General features: G+C 42.2%; 1 protein-coding gene across 1 annotated transcript; it reads right to left on the bottom strand.

Moving 5' to 3' along the window:
* Positions 1-669: 669 nt before the first annotated feature.
* Positions 670-22,051, bottom strand: ERICH5 (glutamate rich 5). Its single transcript, XM_030862968.2, has 3 exons — positions 21,606-22,051; positions 4,826-5,731; positions 670-3,103 (listed from the first exon to the last, which is right to left on the bottom strand). Exons 1-3 carry the CDS (start codon positions 21,661-21,663, stop codon positions 2,967-2,969), a joined length of 1,101 nt encoding a protein of 366 aa, XP_030718828.1. The 5' UTR covers positions 21,664-22,051; the 3' UTR covers positions 670-2,966.
* Between the last annotated feature and the right edge of the window lie 1,766 nt (positions 22,052-23,817).

Here is a 23,817-nt window from a genome sequence, read left to right as displayed (position 1 = left end):
AAGCCTGTCATTTGTGTTTTAAAATGTGGATGTGTAAGCATACACTTCTGTTTTAGCATATCCACATAGCCTGGCTTATACATCACCCTTTTTAAAAATTTATTTATTTGGCTGTTCTGGGTCTTAGTTGCAGCATGTGGGCTCTTTTAGCTGAGGCATATGGGCTCTTAGTTGTGGCAGGTGGACTCTTAGTTGCGGCATGCCTGTGGGATGTACTTCCCTGACCAGGGATCGAACCCAGGCCCCCTGCATTGGGAGTGTGGAGTCTTAACCCCTGGACCACCAGGGAAGTCCCTACATTACCTTCTTATGAAAGTAAACACAAGAAGCTTTATCATCTTTTCATAGAGGGACAAAAGGATATGGGAGGAACAACTTTACTTCCCATTTTATACCTTTCTTTATTATTTGAGTTTTACTACAGGCACTTATTACTTTAATTTTGTTTAAAAAAATAAATTAGCAGATTATTTAGATGAAACGTTTTAATTTTGGAATATTCAAATATTATGGAACATTTCAATTTTCTTTATAGGTTTTGAATTACAAAGTTATTAATATTATCTAAAAGAATAATTTCTAAAAATGTCTTAGTAACCACATTAAAGGCCAAAGACAAAAGTATAGAAAGTATCAGAAATGTATACAAATTTCCAAATTTTTCTGAGAATAAATGATTTTAGTTATTATGGAAAATAATGGTATTAGTAAGTAATTTTAAAACTTTTACATTACAACTATATAATAATGCTTTTGAGAAAGACTTCTTTCAAGAATGAGCTCTGAATAGAGGTCTCTTTAACATATGTTAGAGATTTTTTTTTAAATCCACACAATGGAGAATGGACCTTTATGCCTGTTAAGTAAATGAATCCTACTATTTGAGTACTTGATACAAAGTACAATCACTTTTTAAGGTGATCATACTTTACACTAAGCTCTGACATTTTCTATTTACTAGATATCTATATAAAAATACCTTTGGGTCAGGAAAAACACCTTTGGATTACAAAATGTAGCTTGAAAGATGTTATAGCAGTTCTGAGTTATGTAACTTTCTGACCCCAAATTATTACTGTTTTTGGAACTACCCTAAATATATAGTCTTACTAAGCTTGAGCAGCTTTGGAATGAAAACATTAGTGTCACACAAATTCATATTTCAAATTCAATATATAAAGAATTCTATATTGGTTTTTTTGTTTGTTTGTTTTGTTTTTTTCTCGCAGTACACGGGCCTCTCACTGCTGTGGCCTCCCCCGTTGCGGAGCACAGGCTGCGGACGTGCAGACTCAGCGGCCATGGCTCACGGGCCCAGCCGCTCCGCGCATGTGGGATCTTCCCGGACCGGGGCACGAACCCGTGTCCCCTGCATCGGCAGGCGGACTCTCAACCACTGCACCACCAGGGAAGCCCTATATTCTTTTTTAATGAATTAAGTGTAAATGGGAATACTTGGTATTTATTATTCATTTATTGATTAGACAAATACTTATCAAGCACCTATCATGTCCCATTAAAAGAGCTAAATGCATGAATTCAGACACATAAAACAATCCTTGTTCTCAATCAAATCACAACCCAGCTTCTATACTTTGCAGGAAGGATGAAGTCACCTACTCAAGTAACTCCTCTTGTTGGCTACCTCAACTCTTTAAAGTCAGAAACATACACTAACATTAAAATCAGAGTAAGGATGATAATTCTTCCCTCTATCCTATATTCTTAAAATTAATTACATCATCTTAATAGTCAGTTTAATATAGAAGCTAAAGTAAAAATAGTCTAGTTAATTCATCTGAGCAGTTATCTTTAAACCACATATGTACAAATAAGATAAAGATATAAAATGTTTCCAGAATATAACTCTATCCTGATATTCATAAACACAAGGCACTCATTGGTGGGCAAGATTGCTACCATTATTATTATTCACATATCATCGTTTACCAAAATCCCTTGCAACTTTGGAGGAATACTTGAAAAGGGACTTTCTGTGGTGTATCATTTTAACACAAAGGAAATAGTATAAATGGTTTTTAAATCCTGATTTTTCAGCTCTTTTCCACATCTAAAGCCTAATATTAAATCAGAGTAATCTTAAAAAAAAAAAATAGAGCCCAAGGAATAGACTCCACATAGGCAACAAATCTAGGTTTTAATTCTTGCTGTTTGTTGCCTCTGAAATATATTTAAAAGTCAGTTAATTTAAAATACCTTTAATGTCAGTCAAAAGGATAACACCAATTGAAACACCTCACATAAGTATAAAATCACTAGACGATTCAAAATGGCACATAAAACATGTATAACCTTTCATTGTGAAAATGCCTAATCTTATAACAGCACCAGAGTCTGCATTCCTTTACGAAGAATTTGGTTACCATATTTAATACACCACGATCAATAAGGATGTATGGTAGTAGATAGACTTAAGGTGAGAAGGTAATTAGATGACATACTTTCCCGGGTTCCCACCAGCTCTAAATTCTGTGATAGGAAAGAAATACTACGTATAGTTTGCCCGGTTATTGTTGATCATTCTTACTCCATCCTAATTCCAACTGTATGACTTTATTATCATGAGCTCCCTAAAATCTGCTAACTCCTTTCTCCGGCCACTTATACTTAAAGGTTTATACTTTCTTTTAGGGTCTTATTTTCTACACTGAATGGACCCATTGCCACAGTGGAGAAAACACCCTCACACTCTTAAACGAACATATACCCTAGTTGGTATTGGCTCTAGCTATTGTATTTTTCGTCTTTTTTTTTTTTTTTTGTAGTTTTGAATTGTAAGTAGCTAGAAAAACTGTTCACAGCTTAGCAGTTTTATGGAACAATGTAATCAAGAACATGATAACCACACTCCTTGTATAAAACACGTAGATGTTGAAAGATAAGATCTGTAACCACAAACTTCACTGCCGCTTTCTGTCTTCTCTGTTATAATACGCTGTGTCCGTTCACCCTTCCATCACCATACCTATATACGGGGCTGCTGAAAGACCCACAGCTTCTCCCGTTTCTTCTTCTTTTGTTTCAGCCCCTTCACTTACTTTCTCATTCTCCACGTCTGTTTCAACCTTTTCTCCTGTTTCACCTGGAAAAGTAATCAAAGGTGACATTAAGAGATACTTGTTTAGCATTAGCAACAAAGTGCCCCGCAGCTGGTTTCCAAGGCGGGCAGCTCTTGCTCTTTAGGTCTAGACAGTAAGTTTCTCTGGTGGTGTCAAGAAAGGCAATTGCCCTGGGTCTCGCAGATCCTCGGAGTGGCCCATGTCACTTACCATTTCCGAGTCTTCGCATTTTCTTATATAAAATCAGGATGCAGAATTACCCAAGAAAGACAGTAGAACATATTACAAATAGAAAATTCCATTTGTATTTAATTCAAAATGTGTTCTATGGGTGCCCAGAAAGCGTCTTGTTTGGTCATTCTGGTGTTTAAAGAAAACAATCATTGAACTTTTAAAGAGTTTAAACATTTAAAAGCCTGGCCATTGCACATACAAATTTTTCCCTAAGAAGTCACTTTGGGCAACACTGGTCCCCGTGCTTTGAGTGGAGCCCAGAAGCAGCTGCCTCTTTTGATAGGATGGTGCTCCTGTTAACCAAGGTGCCCGGGGCTTCCCACAGCATTACATATGCCCCTCACTTCACCCGCTGTCATTATCCTAGGCCCTAAAGACTTGAGTTTGCTAACCCTGATCTAACAAATATATACCTTTATTTGCTTCTCCCTTGTTATTCCCAAAGCACTTTTATATACCTTCACTAAAGCACTTACCTCAGTAGACTGTAGTATTTTGTTTAAATTCTGCCTTCTCCCTGCTAGACTGTGAGCCCCTTGAGAACAGGGAGTAACCCATTATTCCTGCAGCTAGCAGATGATTAGACACTCAAAAACTGCTGCATTAACTAATGAGAGAATTAAAAAACAGATGAATGTTTCACTTAATTATACTGTAGGGTGAAGCCAAAATTTACTAAAATGTAAAACCTGCCCTAGAAGATTTTTTTTATTATAACTCCAATAAAGAACAGTATAGATACCATTTGCTTTATACTGGTAAAGTACATTAAAAAAAAAAACACCATTTGCTAAGACGTAATACATTTCTCTAGTCTTCTAATAAAGATAAAAAGACTATAGGAGGACAGGAGCAGGCTGACAGTAATTTTCTAAGGATAAGAGTGCAAAGATGGGGCTTCCCTGGTGGCACAGTGGTTGAGAGTCCGCCTGCCGATGCACGGGACACGGGTTCATGCCCCGGTCCAGGAGGATCCCGCATGCCGCGGAGCGGCTGGGCCCGTGGGCCATGGCCGCTGGGCCTGCGCGTCCGGAGACTGTGCTCCCCAGCGGGAGAGGCCACAACGGTGAGAGGCCCACGTACCGCAAAAAAAAAAAAAAAAAGTGGAAAGATGAAAATGACACTCTAAGAGGCATTATTTGTGTGTTCTTTCATTAAAAAGTCCGTTCCTCCACTGACCATCTTTAACTTGTATCCTCATGCCATACATGGGGCCTGATGAAGAGTGAACTCGGAAAAATTCAGAAATTTAACATTCCTTCAATATTCCATTTTATTCAACAATGAAGCTCTAGGTTACAAATCTGGACACAGACTATGCTTTAGAAAATTTGTGCCAGAAAGTCAAATGCCTGTTTTTCAAGTATGGAATCCTTTTGGGTTTGGGTCAAATGAACTTCAACCACTGAAACAGAGACTAGAGGGACTGTGTCAGCCACCCCTGTCCCCCAGAGATGATCTTTTATGGAGCACACCTAAACAACCTGAATCTGTGACAGCATGACTTTTACCTTCAACGTGTTGGTCCTCTTCGTTAGCATGAATATTCCTGACCGTTTCCACATTTGCCCCTGTCTCTAGAATTTCTGCTGGATGTTCCATGTTTCCAACTATTCTTTCAGGTTGGATCTGCTCCATGTTTCCTGGACCTTCAGGAGTTTTATGGAGCGAATCATCCTTGACAGCTGTTTCCATAAGCTGGCTTCTGTCTGATACTTCTGGTGTTCCATTCTCTCTGGGAATCATCTCTAGAAGTTGGGACTGGTCATCTTCTCCCAGCGTTTCTTGAAGTAGCTGCTTTTCAGCTGTTTCCACAAGCTGACTTCCTTCCAATATTTCTGGAGATTCCGTCTCCTTGGGAACTGTTTCTGGGAGTTGGGACTGTTCATCCGTCCCCATAGCTTCTTGAGATTGTAGCTCTCTAGCTGCTTCCAGAGGTGGAATTTTCTCAGCTGTTCCTAGGGGTGTCATCTCTCCGGCAGCTTGTGGATTCTCAGTACCTTCCACTGCTCCAGGAGAGTCCCTCTCTCCCGCTGTCCTCAAAGGTTGACTCTTAGCTTCTGCTCCTAAAGCTTCGGTCTCAGCGTTTCCTTTAAAAGGCTGAGCCTCTGTCACTGCTTCCACGTCCTTCTTCTTTTCTCCTGCTCCTGGAGTATCATCTTTGCCACCTGGCTGAGGTGACCCAGACTCCTTCAGTCCCTTAAGAGGCTGAGTTTCCTCTGTGGATCCTGGTGGGTCTGCAGCATCCTTTGCCAGGGGCTGTTCATGGAGGGATTTAACACCATTAGCTGTAGACACAGCTGAAATCTTGAGCTTTTCTAGTCGAGGAAGGCTTTCGTTTTGTACCTTGCCATATAAAGTAGATTCTCTTCCCAGTGTGCGTGGTTTTGGTTGGACAAAGCAGGACTCACTTTCTTCTGTGGTTGAAAAATACATATTTGAAGTTACTTTTTATCATTCATTTGAAAAGAAAAAAATACAAATTCTTGTTTAGTTTCTATCCTGAGAAAGTGTATTGCTATCAAGAAGTAGATTTAACAGTTCAAGACAGTCCTGGGTACAGTACAGTTGAGAACAGAGAGGCCATACCGTGACCCTAACATGCCCTAAGTCAAATCTCTTTAGTGTTTTCAGCTCAGATACCTAGTCTTAAGCATGAAGATCCCCCAAAATCACAGGTTTTTTTCCTGTTTGTTCCTTGTGCACCTTCTCATGACTCCAGTTCCATATTCTAATTTAGTACCCTTTGTTTCCTCATGCTCTTTCCTCTGCCCCACCCTTTCTCCTCCTTAGGCTTGGTAGAAGATTTTATAGCCCAAGAAGTGGTCCTTGGGCTGCTAGAGAGGTCTTACCTTCCCCCTAAAGCAGAATGGCCCTCAGTGAAAGGAAAGGGTCCCATGACAGAGAAGCCCCACTAGGTCAAAACTAAGATGTCTGGGAGAGAAAGTGGCAGGCACAGTCCAGCCTGAGTTTCATTTCATTTGGGGGTCCTGGTTAGAAGAGAAATCAAGAAAGAGTTGGGAAACATGCATTTTAATTCTGGCTCTTCCGCCAACTGTGTGACCTTGGGAACTTAGCTCCCAATAATCATATCTATAAAAATGGCAGTGAATCTGTCTCTCCTACCTACGTCAGAGTTGCAAGAGGCATCATATCACATTAAACAATGAATGCATAAGTGCCCCCTGGACAATTTAAGAAAGCAACGTGGCAACATGTTTATACTCTTTGACCCAGTGATCCTACTTCTGGAAATTTACCCTAAAAGCAGAAACTTCAGGGAAATGCTCTGGGGGAAAGTATATCATCCCAGTATTCTTTATAACAGCAAAATCTGGAAAACAACTTAAAAGTCTAATAATTTGGGGGAAAGATCAATAATCCATTGGGTGGAATATTATTGTGCCATGAAAAAGATGATAATGAAGACCATATGCTAAAATAATAAAATAATTATTATATAATAAGTTAAAAAATCAGCACTCCCAGTTGGGTTAATCAAATAAAATAATGGATATAAAGTGTATATTAGCACAAGGTCTGCTGTGCAACTATGTGCTCAACAAGTTAGCTATCAATTTTACATACAGTATGATTATAGCAATGTTGATCATTGGAAAGGAGAAAGACAGGAAAAGCAAACAGAGGGGGAGATACTGGAAGAAAATAAACCAGCATGTTAAAATGGGCCTCTAGGTGATATATTTCCTCTTCTACCTTTTTTTCCCCAAAGATAATTTTTCATCTTTTCTTGTTCTTTTTTTCCCTAAGTTACCCCTGACCCCAGCTATATATGCATATCGTTTAAAGAGTTACCTGCTTATTTAATGTAAGTTAAGACATACAACTAAGACTCAGGTCTGCTCTCTCTTTTCCCCTTCTCTAGGGTCAAATTTAGCTGTCTGGGAGGGATACTTTTTTTCCTGTATCTTTAAGTGAATTGCTACTTCATTATTTTTTAGTTTGGGCATTTCAACTAACTCCCACTATAGAAAATAAAGACTTAGCTCTTTTTTTCCGCACCTCCATCATCCTTCACCCTCTCCCATTACACATTCACATTTCCTTTCAATTCAGTAATTGCATATTAGTAATGATTTAAGATAGTAATCATGAAACTTCCCAGGTGTTCCAGTGGTTAAAAATCTGCCTTCCAATGCAGGGGACGTGGGTTCGATCCCTGCTCGGGGGACTAAGATCCCACGTGCCGTGGGGCAACTTAGCCTGTACACGCTGGAGCCTGCACGCTGCAATGGAATATCCCGCATGCCGCAACAAAGATCCCACATGCCGCAACTAAGGCCCGATGCAGCCAAATACATGAATAAATAAATATTTTTAAAAAAATAAAATACAATAGTAATCATGTTGTAATTTGGGTTATATCGATATTCAGTTATATGTACACATAATTAATATGTCTGCTACGAAGAACTGAGCCATGTAGTAAACTATTACTTGTGTAAATAAGTTTTAGTTTGTTTTTCCCGAGTTAGTAACTGTCATGGATCTTCACGTCCTTAGTTTATGCATTCTCATTACTTCATTTCACTGCCAATTGTTTCTCTTTTTAATACATTTATTCACATCAAATAGTCTCCCACCCTACCTCTGCGACTGTGTTTGAATCCCCCAGTGGAAAGGAATTAGAGCCCGAAGCCGGAGAAGCAGAGTTCAGAGAGGATTTTGTGAGACACAGGACACAGGCTGTGGGCCTGGGGTCCAGAGCTGGGAGGAGGGCTAGCCTTCGCCTCCCCCTCCAGCCTCATTATGCACGAAGCCTTCAAATTAATAGCACAGAAGGCAACTTAACAGAAGCAATTTCTCAGGTCTATAAAGAAATTCATTATGACAAGATAATTCATTTAGATACCACACAAAGGATGTTTAGGCGATGGCTGCGTTAGGGAATTGACAAGGAAATGTATTATTATGCTAATCACAGATGTCTGCCGAATTATATTTTCTGCTAAAATAGTTATTACAGTGATCAGTACTGTCAGTTAAATGAGACGAATGATTTTCATCCAGCTGTGCCAGCTGTGGGTGCATTCGATCGTCATCATTCTTCTAGAGCAGAAAGCTTGAAGGAAAAAATGTGTTGACACACCCAAATCATAGCCACTCAATTTTATATTTTGAAAAATATATTATGCTATCAGGCTAAGTCAAGTATTTTTCCCCTAAAACCAAAAGCTTTGTGAAAATTTATTTATACACAAATGGTGTCTTACGTTTCCAAAGGATCTATCAATTTTTGTCATAACTAGAACGTTGATGCCCATGATCACAGTATCGATTTTCATTCTTATGTACTTTTTCTAATCTTACTGGCATACGTGAAGTAGAGAAATGTCCTCAACATATAATATTCTTATACTGTAACCTGAAAATAGTCAACCAAGCTGGGAAATATTACAAAAGAAGTCACTGTCTCTAACATTTTTCTGAGGTAGCCCCAAAAGCTAAAACATCTTTAAAATGATCACCAAAAATTAGAGAAAATGCGAAAAGTGTAGTGACACACTCATTGTGTAATTCATGTTGATTAACTGCACTCTGAATTTTGAAATAAATGTATTTTGGAGTTAATAACTCCTCACTAATCACTCAGTAGTTCTTTTTCCTATGTGATAGAAGAGAGCAATCTGCTCTAAAAGGGAGGACAGAGATCTTATGATCTTGAAAATGACACCTCCAATGTACTAGGTTGGAATCCTCATTCTTCCACTTACTAGCCTTGTTAAGCCTCTTTGTGCCTCAGTTTCATCACCTGTAGAGTGGGAAGAGGAGCGGTCGAGCTGTTGTGAGGATTACACGAGTCGATACCTGGAAAACACCAGCACAGCGACTGGCACCCCCTGAACCCAAGCAAGCTAGCCATGGAAAGCGTTACACTTCACCTGCCAGCCCTAGCAAGGAAGAGACCGTGGTGGACACACAGAAAGGGAAGGTAATTCCATTCGTCCTAATACTGGTACCTTTCTCTGAGCCTATTCAGAAAAAAAGAAAGAGCAGAGTCAATACATGAAAAGGGTTGGAAAACAAATGGTTGTTTCAAACCCTCTCTCAGAGGACACAATACTAAAGACTACAGTGACCACAAAACTTCCTTTCTTATGCTTCGGAATGTTTTTATCCCCAGCTGCTGAGGGAAGTACAATTTGGGGATCCATCTGGGCTCCTTCCTCTTCAGCTGGAGCAGGGCATTCCAGACTGTTCTGATGTTCAGTGTGACCCCTCATCCCATCATTTACTTAACTGTGCAACACGGACAAGTTACGAAACTCTCTGGACCTGGTTTCCTTATCTATCAAATGGGGATATTATCTTTGCCTTTCAGCCTTGTTAGGATCATTGATAACTCTGAGGTGATATGTGTGTGATTACTCAACATGGTATGTGACATGAGAAGGTACTCAGTAAACAGGGGCGCAGCCAACGGCTCTGCAGGTTTCTCAATGCATGGGGTGCGTCCCGCTGAAGGGGCAAGGGAGAGATGAACTCCAGCCTGTGTGCACCAGCAAGGTTGCATGCATCAGGGGTGGGAAGGGCAGCGTTTTCTGATTTCATAAAGGTCCTCTGTGGGTTAGCAGTAGCCCAGTAGTAGTCAATAAATTATAGCTAATTTAGCAACAGAAAGAATGAACTGCAACATTAAAGAGCTTGGATAAACAGTCCCCTAAACACTGTAAAGTTGTCACTGTTGACCTATAAAATTCTGTTCTTACTAACGGTAAGTTTTAAATCATGATTGTTGATAGAGAGTGAAGTAGTATTCATGTCAGCCATGATTTGACCAGATTTGACTGGCATTAATAAAGGCCACTGTTAGCTTTTATATAAACAGATATGTTTCATTCTGTTTGTTGGCTTTAATTTCATTTATTCATCAAGTATTGATCAAGTGCCTACTATATGCCTGCTCTGGGCTAAGCACAAGGGTTACAGCAGTTAACAAGGAAGATCTGGTCCTCGCCATCCTAGACTTTACTGTCTGCAAGGATTTTCAAATAATAGCTACTTCCCATATTAAGCACAGCTTGGTACCTACGCACGACCTCTTCTTACCCAAGGGTCTCCACACTCTGTCCACGTGGTTTTGTGAATCCCCAGGATAACTCCTTGAGGTGGAAGAAGGTTCTACACCATTTCTTCTAGCACTCTAACTTGAAAAGCAGTGAGATCTTTTGTTCAAAAACAGGAGACATTTTATGCCTAACCTGTATTATTATGTAATAAATATTGTGGACAGATGCATTGTCTCCACACCCGAAGTTGTTCAAGGATGTGACTGTTTTCTGAACCCTACATTTTACCAAATCATACACTGCTCTGGGCCTAATCCTTCGGTGCTCATTATCTCTCTTGATTCTGTTGTAAATTGATCCCTGCACAAATTTGTTGTGACAGCTGAACTAACACAACCCTTGTTGCAAGCACCATTGTGATAGGCACACAAAGAAATTAAATACTAGGCAACATTACAGAAGGGATTAGAACCAGAACTAACATACCTGAAATTCACATTATGGTGGAAGCTTTTTTACTCAGTTCATTACCCTAATCAAAAATGAAAAGTTTCTACCCAGCAAGGAGAAAAACTTGAGGTCAATATTTCCTAATCCACGGCTGGGGCATATCAGCCATCCCAAAGACCTCACTGGATTGTCTGCTGAGTTTTCTAGAGAATCAATGAGAAAGGGCATCCTGGTATTTTCCCTTGCTGCCACCATTTCTAGGTAATGGGTTACTCTTTGCTGCGGCGCGCGGGCTTCTCATTGCGGTGGCTTCTCTTGTTGTGGAGCACGGGCTCTAGGCGCGCAGAGGAGTCAGTAACTGTGGCATGCAAGCTCAGTAGTTGTGACTCGCAGGCTCTAGAGCTCAGGCTCAGTAGTTGTGCCACACGGGCTTAGCTGCTCTGCGGCATGTGGGATCTTCCCGGACCAAGGATCAAACCCGTGTCCCCTGCATTGGCAGGCGGATTCCCAACCACTGCGCCACCAGGGAAGTCCCTAAAATTAGTTTTGATATCACAAGGTAAATGCAATAAAGTTTGAAGGTAAATCTAATTTTGAAATTTAACTACAGAGTAACAAGAACATGTAGTTGGAAAGATACTTCTGGAATACTTAATAAGTACACATGGAGATGGGGGGCTTCTGCCTAGGGGAGAGGCTGACATTGAAGAGCTACAGAGCCAGTCATCAAACATAACAAATAGTCACCACCTTCAGATATGATTTTCTAGTTTCATTTTCTTTGGTTTCTTCTAGACTCCCATCAGATAAACTCTTATTTCAAAAAAGGTATTTTACAGTGATTGCATAAAACATTTTAAAAATTATCCACAGTATTTGTACTAAAAAAGGCAAGTTTCATTGATCGATGGTCATTATTGGCACATGGGAATCCAACATTTGAGCAGAAATCCAGTCTACAAAATCAAAGACTCGTCAGCGAACAAGGAAAAAGAGAGAGAACGTGAAGATTATGTCTCTGACATGTATAAATTGTGACACTTCACCAACCTAAACAGGCCTCGCCCATGATGCTTCACTAGGAACAAGAGTGGCTAACATTTATTGAGGCACTGTGCCTAGACCTTTACAGGGATTATCTCATTCAATCTTCCCAACAACTCCACAAGGTAAGTCCATTATTATCTCCATTGTATAGTTGAGGAAATACGGCACAGAAAGATTAGGAACATTTATCCGGGAAGGGTGCACAGTTCGGAGTAGCAGAGCTCAGATGTGAGCCAAAGGAAGTGTGATCCTACTTTGAAGATTTAGGCGCTTTAAAGCAAATTGTGGTTCCAGAACCTGCACCATCAGTATTACCTGGGAGGTTTTTGGGTTTTGTTTTAGTGTTGACTCACAGGCCCACGCCCAGATCCACTGAACCAAAATCAGTATTTTTAATAAGATCCCCAGATAGTTAGCTTATCTATGGCAGCACTCTGGGTTTATCAGGGAAAGGCATGATGGGATTAGTTAGGAGAGACTAAAGTGGATGACAAACACACAGAACCGATGGGTGTGGGTGTCCCGTGTTCTCCGCAGGCAGTGCTGCCCATCTTTAAACATTGGGTGTGGTCTCTGTCCTCATGCTAGCATGCCATGGCAACACAAGAGATGAGGTGAGTTTATTGCTGCAGCAATGAAGCAAGGGCCAGAGCTGATCTAAGTGAGCTCCATACCGGGGAGCAAGATTTTTCTCAAGCTTCCTCATGTCCCAGAACTGACTGGGTTTGCTAAGCCTCCACCTTGGCTAAAAGACAAAGAGGTCTTCTAATTTCTCATCTGAAAGGAAGGTTAATACTCGCTGCGCCTCGCTCTCTAAGGGCTCTGAGCAAGCGGCTCCACCGGTGCTCATATTGGTGGCTGTTCTCCCGGCTCTGTCTCTGAGGCCACTGTGTCTGTGCCTCACTCCATCACGGTGCAGAGTACAAAAGTGCCTGCGGCCAAGAGCAGGTGTCTGTGCTCAAGAAGGGAGTATTCCCATTAGCAGTTAGCAAGTCTGTGGCTGGGATGGAATACTTAAATTTTGCAACAGAGCAGTCAGAGTCACACCAGACATTTGGACCTCAAGTCTGGGTGGTTAGTGTACCCTGAGAGCCCCCCAGAAAAAGCAGTGGGCAGACCAAGTAGGATTGTGAGCCCAGGTCTTTCAGCTGACCGCTGCTACTGCTCTCTCAGGTTAGGGATCCACATGCAATTCAGATGACTTTGCTGCCATGGTTAGTACAGATCACATTAAGGGAAGTGAGGGGGGGCTTCCCTGGTGGCGCAGTGGTTAAGAATCCGCCTGTCAATGCAGGGACACAGGTTCGAGCCCTGGTCCGGGAAGATCCCACATGCTGCGGAGCAACTAAGCCCATGCGCCACAACAAGAGAAGCCACTGCAATGAGAAGCCTGCTCACCGCAAGCAGAGAAAGCCCACGCACAGCAAGGAAGACCCAACGCAGCCAAAAAATAAACAAATTAATAAATTAAGTAAATTTAAAAATAAATAAAGTATGGACTTTGGTTCATAATAATATATCAAGCTTGGTTAATTTCTTGTGACAAATGTACCCTACTAATGTAAGATGTCAATAATAGGGGAAAGTGGATGTGGACTATATGGGAACTTTCTGTACTATCTTCATAATTTTTCTGTAAATCTAAAACAATTCTAAAATCAAGTCTCTTTTTTAAAAATTATAGTAGCAAAAGTACAGGAGCAAGTAACCTAGCAAAATAAGCTCTAGAAGCCTTAGAAAAATGTTCATAAAACTTGGGCCATTCACATAACCGCTTTTGTGATTTTTGAATATTTTTGTACCACTTGTGCTATTACTGACAGTATTTTTGTCACTTTCCTTTAACACATTTACTAAAAAGAAAAAAAGCTCAGAAAATCAACAGATTCAGATCTAGACCTTGATCTTGAGGGAAAAAACAAAACTTGATCTTGGAAAAGCAATAAAAATTGAGATTTACTAAAATTGATATTAACTGATCATTTTTTTTGAGGACTTACTAGACAATATTCTAAGCCAGGGGTCAGCAAATTTTTTTCTGTCAAGGGACTGACAGATGGTAAATATTTTCAGCTTTGCCAGGCATAGGGTCATTATTGCAACTACTCAACTCTGTCATCTGTCATCGTAGTGAGAAAGCAGCCTTAGACGATGTGTAAGTGAATGGACATGTCTGTGTTACAATAAAACTTTATTTACAAAAACAGGTGGTGGGCTGGTTTGGCCAGCAGGCCAGTTTGCCAATCCCTGGTGTAGGCAATATTTAGGTTCCATTTAGTTCCATTAGTGTACTATAGGTACACTATAGTATTAACTCATTTATTCCTCAGAACAACTCTATGAAATAGGAACTACTGTTAATCCTGTTTTACAGATGACATCACTGAGGCATAAAGAGGTTGAGTGGCTCAAAGTCACACAACTAATAAATGATCCTGAACCATGATTTAGACCCAGACAGTCAACTCCAGACCCACATTTTAAATTGGAACTCTATACTGTCTCTTAGTATGTTGAAATTCTCGCTTTCACGTGTGCCCCCCCACCTCTTTCTCTCTCTCTCTCTCACACACACACACACACACACACACACACACACACACTAATTCAAGGTGTACAGGTGATTATAGCCTCTCACAACCATCTAGTCCGTAAAGGACTTCCCTGGTGGCACAGTGGTTAAGAATCCACCTGCCAATGCAGGGGACATGGGTTCGAGCCCTGCTCTGGGAAGATCCCACATGTCGCCGAGCAACTAAGCCCGTGCACCACAACTACTGAGCCAGCGCTCTAGAGCCTGCGAGCCACAACTACTGAGCCCATGTGCCACAACTACTGAAGCCGGCACGCCTAGAGTCCGTGCTCCGCAACAAGAGAAGCCACCGCAATGAGAAACCCGCGCACCACAACGAAGAGTAGGCCCCGCACACCGCAACTAGAGAAAGCTGAGCGCAGCAACGAAGACCCAATGCAACCAAAAATAAAAATAAAGAAAAACAAAAAACCATCTAGTCTGTAGAGGCTACTCCAGGGCAAACAAAGGAAAAGGGAATTAGCCAAAGGAAACTATGCGGTTCCTATCAGTCTTAGGAAAATGGAAAAGGATAAGAATAAGGAGGGGGAAAAAGTTCCTTATCATTACCAATGACAGTGAGAAAGAAGCAAGGAGGGGGGTTTGGGGAGGACATTTCAACAGAGGTCCTCACTGGGATGGCTGAAGGCAAATGTTCTCTCTCAGTAAGAGAGACTACTAGTGAAAGCGATAGAGCAGTTGGAAGGCCTAGCCCAGGGCTTCCCATCTCTTTAATGTCACAGCACACATAGGATATGGTATTTGTGCAGCACACGGGGCACATGGAGAAAGCTGTACCCAGAGGGCTCGGACCATCCCGACCCTGCCTCCCTAGAGGCTGGGAGGAAGGCTGGCACACTGGATCCCATGCTCACAGGCTGGGAAGCTCTGACACATACAGCACAGGGACAAATGTATTTCTGTCACCAAAAATAGACTAGAGCAGCATTAGCTGGGCAAGGCTGAGAAGATAGATGAAGCAGGGCGGTCTGCAAAGGGTGGAATGTTCTCATCCTGCAGGGACCCTTTAGGACTGGGTTTTAAAGAAAAGCTGCTTGTTGGAGAAAGCAGAAAGGGCCTTTTCACTGAGTATAAAGACAAACACATTACAGGCTTGAAAAAGTATTGTCCCCGAAGGAGTGTCCTGGTGAAAGGGGCAGACAATTAATTGATAAGAAAAAAAAAATACTTGATTTGATGGTACATCCTTATGACTGTAGGGGAAGAAAGCAGATCGCAAGGGCCTTTCTTTTAGTGAAGAGGAAGCAGGTCTATCACTGACCCCCAGGGGCATGGCATGGGGGGACCTGGGGGAGAGGAAACTGGAACAGCCACAGAGGAGCAGGCCGAGGCTGGGGGCTCAGGTCGTAGAGAAGGCTTGTTGAGCAGCCTCTTGACCGAGAGTCATTTCAATCTTTAGCCTATGAAGTCAAGTTCATTTTATACTTATCTTACGCGATGTTAATTGGTGCTATTTTGATGTCCACTTTGAATTATACTGTCATGGCCATAGAGTAAATTGTATATAAATGAAATGTGACTTTCGGTGACCTGGAAAATATATAGATAGGGCAGAGATGTCATGACGCTTCTTGTATCTTTATACACCTTGCCTCTCCTACTTAATGTTCATTTGGACCTGTCACTTACCGAAACGGGCCTAATATGAATCTGCTCATCTCAAAGCAGGTAAAGCCATACAGATTTGAAAGTCGAGAAGTGTTTGGTAGGAATAAAGAGCATGTGATCAGGCCTCGGGGGTTTTTGTCTTATTAGAAATGCCAGGCTGGAGGAGAGGCCCGAAGACTGTTGATTGTGTCGTCTGAGAAAAGAGGGTCATCTCTCTTGGATGTGGGGCTACGGCCACACAGTCACCGCGTCACCAGAGCCCAGTCCAGTAGTCCTGGGGACCCTACAGCCCCTTGGGCCCTTCCACGGAGAAGAAAATGGTGTCAGCTGAACTTGACCCCATGACACAGGTTGCCCTTTCTTTTCTCCATCTCCAATGACCACCCTTGTTTCTGAGTACGCTAGCACCACCTGGCTTATTTCACTCATTTTCATAAAGCATAATGCCTATGGCGTTTTAGCTGTTAAAAACAACGTGAGGCTTTGTGGTTTGGATTTTTGGGGTTCCCCCCCCGCAATCTTCATCCTTAAAGGGATGAAGCTCTGACACCCTTGAAGACACACAAAAGAATGAACTCTAGCACCTGATGGCAATTCCCAAGGAAGGGTTTAAGGAATGTGAACGACAGCAACAGCTCCGGGACAGTAAGGAAGCTTCTGAGGCCATCATGATACTTCCCTGACATTAACACTCACTTGGAGAGCTATATTCTGATATTTCGCTTTAAAAAAACAAAATCATTACCTGTACTACCTACACTTATATACACCGGGATTCGAAGCCTGGCCAAGTTTGATGGTTTTTTTAATCAGTTTTGGTGAGCCTTTCAGGAACCCTCACAAGTATTCGTTTTTTATTTTAAACTTGATGTTGTAAAACATTAACACAAAAGGGAAAGAGTGAAAGTGTACATGTGAGCTGGAATGTGCGGCAATCTTACAGAAGAATGATTTCATAGAACACAACAAAGCTTTGTTTTGCTGTGTTGATCTTTTCCTGCATGACTAGGAGAGTCTCTTCACAACCCAACCCCATCTTCTCAAGTCCATCTCGGCCAATGTTACCTTCCAGTCTTTGTTATTCCATGGGTCCTGATGCCCACTCTCCCTCTGCTTTTCCCAGTAGTACTCTCATCCCCCTGAATCCCCATCTCCATCAGTCCATCCATTTACCCAACCACCCCCTCAAGAGATATGGATTGCATTTCTCCTTCGTGGACAGCCACATGACGAGTTCTAGCAGAACCAGGACAGGACCCAGATGGAACTGGAGTTTGTGAAAAGAACAAGAGCTTTGGAGGCACACACATTGGGCTTAAGCCCCAGGTCCATCACTTACTAGCTCTGAGACCTTGGGCAAGTTACCTATCCTCCCTAAGCTGCAGTTTTCTAGCTGTACTTGGTGAAACTAAGGCTCTTATGGGGATTACATGAGATTATGAGCTAAAGTATCTGAAACCAACTGGGTGCTCCTACCTTGTCTCCTGATTTCTGCTCCATGTTCATGTTTTGATGAGGTTGCACTAATGTCAAAAGCCTTCAATTTTAGAAAAAGATGTATTATGTTGTTGATGAGAGTGTAATTTGGTACAACCCTTATGGAAAGCATTTAGGCAGTTAGCTCTCAAAATTATAAATGTGCATACCCTTTGACCTAGTAATGCCACCTCTGGGAAATGGTCTTACAGTTATGCTTGCATACTTTCAAAATGATGTATGTGTAAAGGAATTCACTGCAGTCTTGTTTGCAATGGAAAAGACTGGAAACAAATCAAATGCCCCTTGCTGGCGGTCTGGGTAAATAAATTACGCAACGGATTCTTAAACGAGGGTAAAAAAGGAGAAAGAAGTACTCTATATTATAGAGAGATTATAGAAAGAGCTCCATATTTTTAGCTGAAAGAACAAGGTAAAGAATTATGGGTATAATACACTATATGAATAAAGATGGGAGAGGGAAATAATATTTGCAGTATATAAAGAAACTTTGGAACAATATACAAAAAAAAAAAAGAAAACCTAATAAAAGTATTTACCCATGGCTGTGATTGGAACTAAGCAGATGGTGGAGCTAGGGTGGGAGGTATACTTTTCACTGTACGCATTTTTCAAATGTTTTCAATTTTTTGAACCACGCACATAGTTCTTATATTCCATTATAATTAGCTGTATGTAATAATCAGGCCCACCACAAAGACTTACTGAGCATTCTCTGTGCCAAGCTCTAGAGGTGACACAAAGACATACAAGACTCAGTCCAGAGACTTCTAGCACTTGAATGAAAGTGATCCCATTTATATAATATGTGTATGCCAGAAAAGCCTATAAAACTCATTTTAATGCTAATGATGTTTGTTCTTCAATTACAAAGAAGTGTTTGTCTACTTAGGACTGAAATGTCACTGTGTGAAAATATTGGTTGATGACTGAAGGTATTTCTACAGTACAAAGATCAATTCACATAACTGTGAAATTCAACCCTCTTCCTATTACCTAGGCAGTGTGGACTCCAAGCAGCTAGTGAGAGTTCAGATAAGAACAAACACATGATTACAGCTGTCAGTGGAAATGTACACATTAACCTAGCAAAGAATTTGTCAATAATTACCATCTGTTTACTCTGTCCACATTGTTGCTTAAGCTATAAAATCTCAGGAAGAAGTCTGCCAGAAACGGATGGCATTTATATTAGGAAAGAGTGGAACAGTAATCACACCTAGAGGCAGGGGGCTGGTAGCACAGGGAGGAAGGTTCAGATGCCAAAGACCTGGAAACCTTTGGGTCCATTAATGTCTATGAAGTCAACAGAATCTCTGTGTTCAGACTCATCAGCTCCTCAAGGCACTGAAAGGAATAAAAATTGTCCTAATATGTAGAACATGCTTCCATGAACACAAGAAATTCCAAATTCAATCTGTCTAGTTGTCCTTTGGAAAAGAAAAGCCTCTTTTCTCACACATTTCAGGGCATTCAGTAAAAATCTATGTGTGACTACCACTTACTAGGCTCTGTTCTGCACTTTGAGTAGCACTGGATAATTATTTACACCAGAGGCCAGTCTCTACCTCTGTCCTCGTCCCCTCCCCCCCACATCTCTTTCCCTAGTGAGTCATCTTTTGGAGGTGATGGAAAGCAGCTCAGTGGGATTCGGTGTCTGATGGGTCAGAGCAAATGTCTGCATGCAATCAATAGTATGGACTATTCCTATTCAGCCTAACAGCTACCTGACCAGTAGTAACTATCTGATTCGTTGGAGCCCAGAAAATAAGTATTATACCTCCATATTTTAGTGTTACAGGATTTTAGAGCTGTAAGAGATCTTAGAGGTAATCTAGTCCAAGCCATTATTTTATGATGCTTTTGCTTCTAGGCTAATACTGCACTATGTATAACAGTTCTTAAGCCAGTTACAGAAAATTGTTAGGCGGAACTGTACAAACAGAAATCCAGTCTACAGGCTAGTTGATGTATTTTAGCTTTAACTCATGGAGTTCTAAGGTTGATATTGTGAATTTTAAAAGAATCTCTTATGATATGAAGATTATCTGTAGCTCTATGGGAGGGCACAGGAAACTTCTCTACATCTATGTAGCTGCTGAAAATATCTCTAAGGCTAAGTGTCCTCCAAATATTCCTAGTTTAAACTTGGAAGCAAATATAAACTTCATATTTTACTGACTCATACTTAGGGATAAATATTTTACTTGTGATAATATTTATTATATTTATATCATATGAATATATTATGTGCATGTACTATAATATTTCTATAATAAACTCTATTATACTATTAAATTAAATTTATTAAATTATAATAAATACTCTATTATACTTTACTATATTTCTTTTGTTGTTTGCATAGTGGATGACCACACACCTAATGGGGAACCAGAGTGATTTGAGACAAAAACAGGTTTAAATCTAGTTATCACAAACTGGTTTAAGGAGGAAAAGAACAGATGAAAGGTCAAGTTCTAGAATCACAGTACTGAGTTCAAAGCCCAGCTCTGACTCTCAAGGAGCCCCGCAACCTCGGACAAATTATTTACTCTTCTCTGTAAAATGGGGATGATCATAATACTTAGTCAAAGCATTGTTATAAGGATTAAATGAAGTAATTCATTCAACAATCACGTGCCAAGCATCGTTAAGCACTGGGAGTACAGTGAGTAAATGCATGTAGGGGACATTTAATAACCTTGGACTATTTTTATCTAAAAGCACATAAACACAGGCTTAGGGTTGTATACGGAATTTAAGGAAGTTGTGAGCTACAGAAACAGGAATGAATTATTTATGGGGTCTCCAAGACCATGGAGTTGAAATGCTAATGAACATACAATAGTATCCGATTACAAGAGAGTACTGTCTGAGGATCAGAAGCAAAATACACCTGTTGATGGATTCGAGATGTGCATTGAGCAATTTATGCAGTGTCTTAATTGATTTTCTATGCAACTGGTTGTTACTTGTTTTAACACTTCTTTCAGAACAACATCTGCGAAAACTTAGAACAGCAATGAAAGCATGAATAAAAAATGAAACGGTGTGACTCATGTGGATGGCTATTTATACTGGCGATAAAATGTTTTTTAAAACAAGGTTACTAAAAAAAAAAAAAAAGACAAGGTTACTCATTCTTTTCTGAGAGGATTAAAAAACCCTTCCATCCGTTGGACACTTCTGTCCCTCCCCAAGAGTAACATTCCCTACAATCATTTGTTTAACTTGTTTGTTGTCTGTCTCTTCCAACCTCAACCCCCAAGAGTAGGGTCACTTACATTGAATACCTTCAGCATCTAGCCAAGCACCCGGCTGTTATACAGTAGACACTTAGATAACATGTTGAATTTCTATATAGGATTCAGTGAAGACCACTTTTTTTTTTATCACATGCATATTCGTCAAGAAATACTTAAGTCAAGGATAGAGGAAAATGTATCTGACCTCTTTAAAAGTGCAGGAACCGGGGCTTCCCTAATGGCGCAGTGGTTGAGAGTCCGCCTGCCGATGCAGGGGACACGGGTTCGTGCCCCGGTCCGGGAGGATGCCACGTGCCGCGGAGCGGCTGGGCCCGTGAGCCACGGCCGCTGAGCCTGCGCGTCCGGAGCCTGTGCTCCGCAACGGGAGAGGCCACAACAGTGAGAGGCCCGCGTACCGCAAAAAAAAAAGTGCAGGAACCTATTTGATGGAGTAATCTGAAATCTCGTACGTTTAAGAGATTAACAGCAGTTATCGTCAATTGAGGAAATTCCGCCTCTGTTGAAGAGAACGCCGTGGCTGACCGCGTTAGGGATTTAAGGCGAACTCCCCGCGCTCACACCCCCCAGCAGGGCCTTCCCACGCCTGGGCTCTCGCGGGGGGCAACGTGCGCGGCGGAGCGCGCGGGAACCGCCGCATCCTGGGGCACAGCAGCGCCGCTCCGGGTTCCACTCGCATACTCAGGGAGGAGCTGCCCCCTGCCGGGCCGCCTGGGCACGAGACGCACCTGACGGACACCCGGGGAGCAAACGACCCGAAGCCCGAGGCCCGGGCGGGGGTGGGGCCGGGTCCCCTGCTCACCGCTGCGGGGCCTGATGCCGTCGCCGGCCTTGTTGAGGGCGCTGCTGGAGCAGCCCATCGCGGGCAGGAGGGCGCCCGGCGGGCGAGCTTGGCCCCCTGTCCCAGCTCCGCGCGGGCTTGGGTCCCCGAGTCCGGATCCCGCGCGAACCGCTGCCTCAGCACCAGTTCCTCCGACTTCGCGCGGCCGCTCCCGAGGCTGCAGAGCGCAAGCCTGGAAAGGAAAGCGAGCCGCTCGCTGGGGGAAGGAGCCAGGGTGGGGACAGCAAGGACGCAGAAGAGGACAGAGACAAGGAAGGAGCCAGGTAGGGAGAAGGTGGAGAGGGTGGGAAAGGCAGAGAGGAAAAGGGCTTCAGCAGCGACAGGGATGATGTCAGGGAGAGAGAGGGCGAAGGCCTGGGAGGGCTCATCTGAATCATCGCGAAATCTCTGGGGAGGGGAGGAGGCGATTGTAGCCAGTGGTATTGATTGGTGACTAGATTTGTGATGACAGTCTTCTTACATAACTTCAGTATTGTTACCACAAGGAAGTTTAACGTTGATAACATACTATTTAATCCACTCTCTCTTCGGGTGTGGTCAATTGTCCAACTCAGGACCACACTTTGCATTTAGGTGTCGTGCCTCTCTCGTTTGCTTTAACGAACTGAAGTAGTTCAGCAGTCTTTCTTCGTCTTTCGTTTCTTGTTTTGTTTGTTTTTTCTTTGTTTTGAGAACAGGCCATTTATTTTGTAGAAAGTTTCTGTTTGAGTCTGATGTTTCCTCATGATTGTTTTCAGGTGATGCAGTTTTGTCTGGAATGGGCAGACGTTAGTTGTCTGTGGATTCATATAAAGGGGCACATGATGTCAGTTTGCCCTATTTTTGGTGATATAACTTTTTGCTGCGTGCGGGCTTTCTCTAGGTGCGGCAAGCAGGGGCTACTCTTTTTTTTTTTTTTTTTTTTTTTTTTTGCGGTACGCGGGCCTCTCACTGTTGTGGCCTCTCCCGTTACGGAGCACAGGCTCCGGATTCGCAAGCAGGGGCTACTCTTTTTTTTTTTTTTTTTTTTTTTTTTTGCGGTACGCGGGCCTCTCACTGTTGTGGCCTCTCCCGTTACGGAGCACAGGCTCCGGATTCGCAGGCTCAGCGTCCATGGCTCACGGGCCCAGCCGCTCCGCAGCACGTGGGATCTTCCCGGACCGGGGCACGAACCCGTGTCCCCTGCATCGGCAGGCGGACTCTCAACCACTGCGCCACCAGGGAAGCCTCCTAATCTCCTTTTCTTATAAGGACACCAGTCATATTGGATTGACATCATTTTACCTTAATTACCTCTATAAAGGCCCTAGCTTCAAACACAGCCACATTATAAGGTATAGGGAGTTAGAGCTCCAACATACAAATTTGGTGGGGACACGATCAGCTCATAACACCATCATTATTTATTTTGATGCTCAAATTGCCTAAAATTTGTCATATTTCCCTCTATGGGTCATGGGGTACACAGCTATGGACATTACCATATACTTAGAGGTCTCTCCCTCCCTCCCTCCCTTCATTCCAATCTTCCCTTCTCCTTCCCCTCCCGATGCTGTCTCTATTCTCTCTTTCCATCTTCCTCTCCCTCTCCCTTCTGCAGCGCAAACCTGATGAAGCCTTGGCCATCCAGCAGTCGGTTCACAAATCCCTTGGTAGGAAGAGGAGACTGGGTATCTTTGAGGAAGTACGCTTCATAACATTACAAATATGTACTGTGATTCTTCTCCTTACCTTCTACCTGGGGTTACTGTGCCCCAAGGAAAGAGAAGTACTTTGAAAGTGGCTAATGATTTGGCTGGATTCCAAGTCAAGAACTGAGAATACAGGATTTGTGCCAGGAAGTTTAAAGGAGGAATGTGGATGGACCTTTCAGAATAAGCCTAGATTTGGGAAATATTTCTCATATAAATGTTATCAAAAGGCCCTGTGGAAGTCAGTGTGGGCTGCCATAACAAAACACCATAAACTTGGTGGCTTAAACAATAGATGCTTATTTCTCATACTTCTGGGGCCTAGGAAGTCCAAGATCAAGGTGCTGGCCGATGTGGTTTCTGGTGAGAGCTTACTTTCTAGCTTATGGATGGCAACCTTCTCACTGTGTCTTCACGTGGGGGGTTGCGGAGGGGGGGAGATCTTCCTCTTCTTGTAAAGCCAGAGTCCTATCAGATTAGGATTCCACCCTTATGACCTCATT

This window comes from Globicephala melas, chromosome 17 (genome assembly GCF_963455315.2).
Source record: "Globicephala melas chromosome 17, mGloMel1.2, whole genome shotgun sequence".
Lineage (NCBI taxonomy): Eukaryota > Metazoa > Chordata > Mammalia > Artiodactyla > Delphinidae > Globicephala > Globicephala melas.
This window is presented reverse-complemented; position numbering and strand designations above follow the sequence as displayed.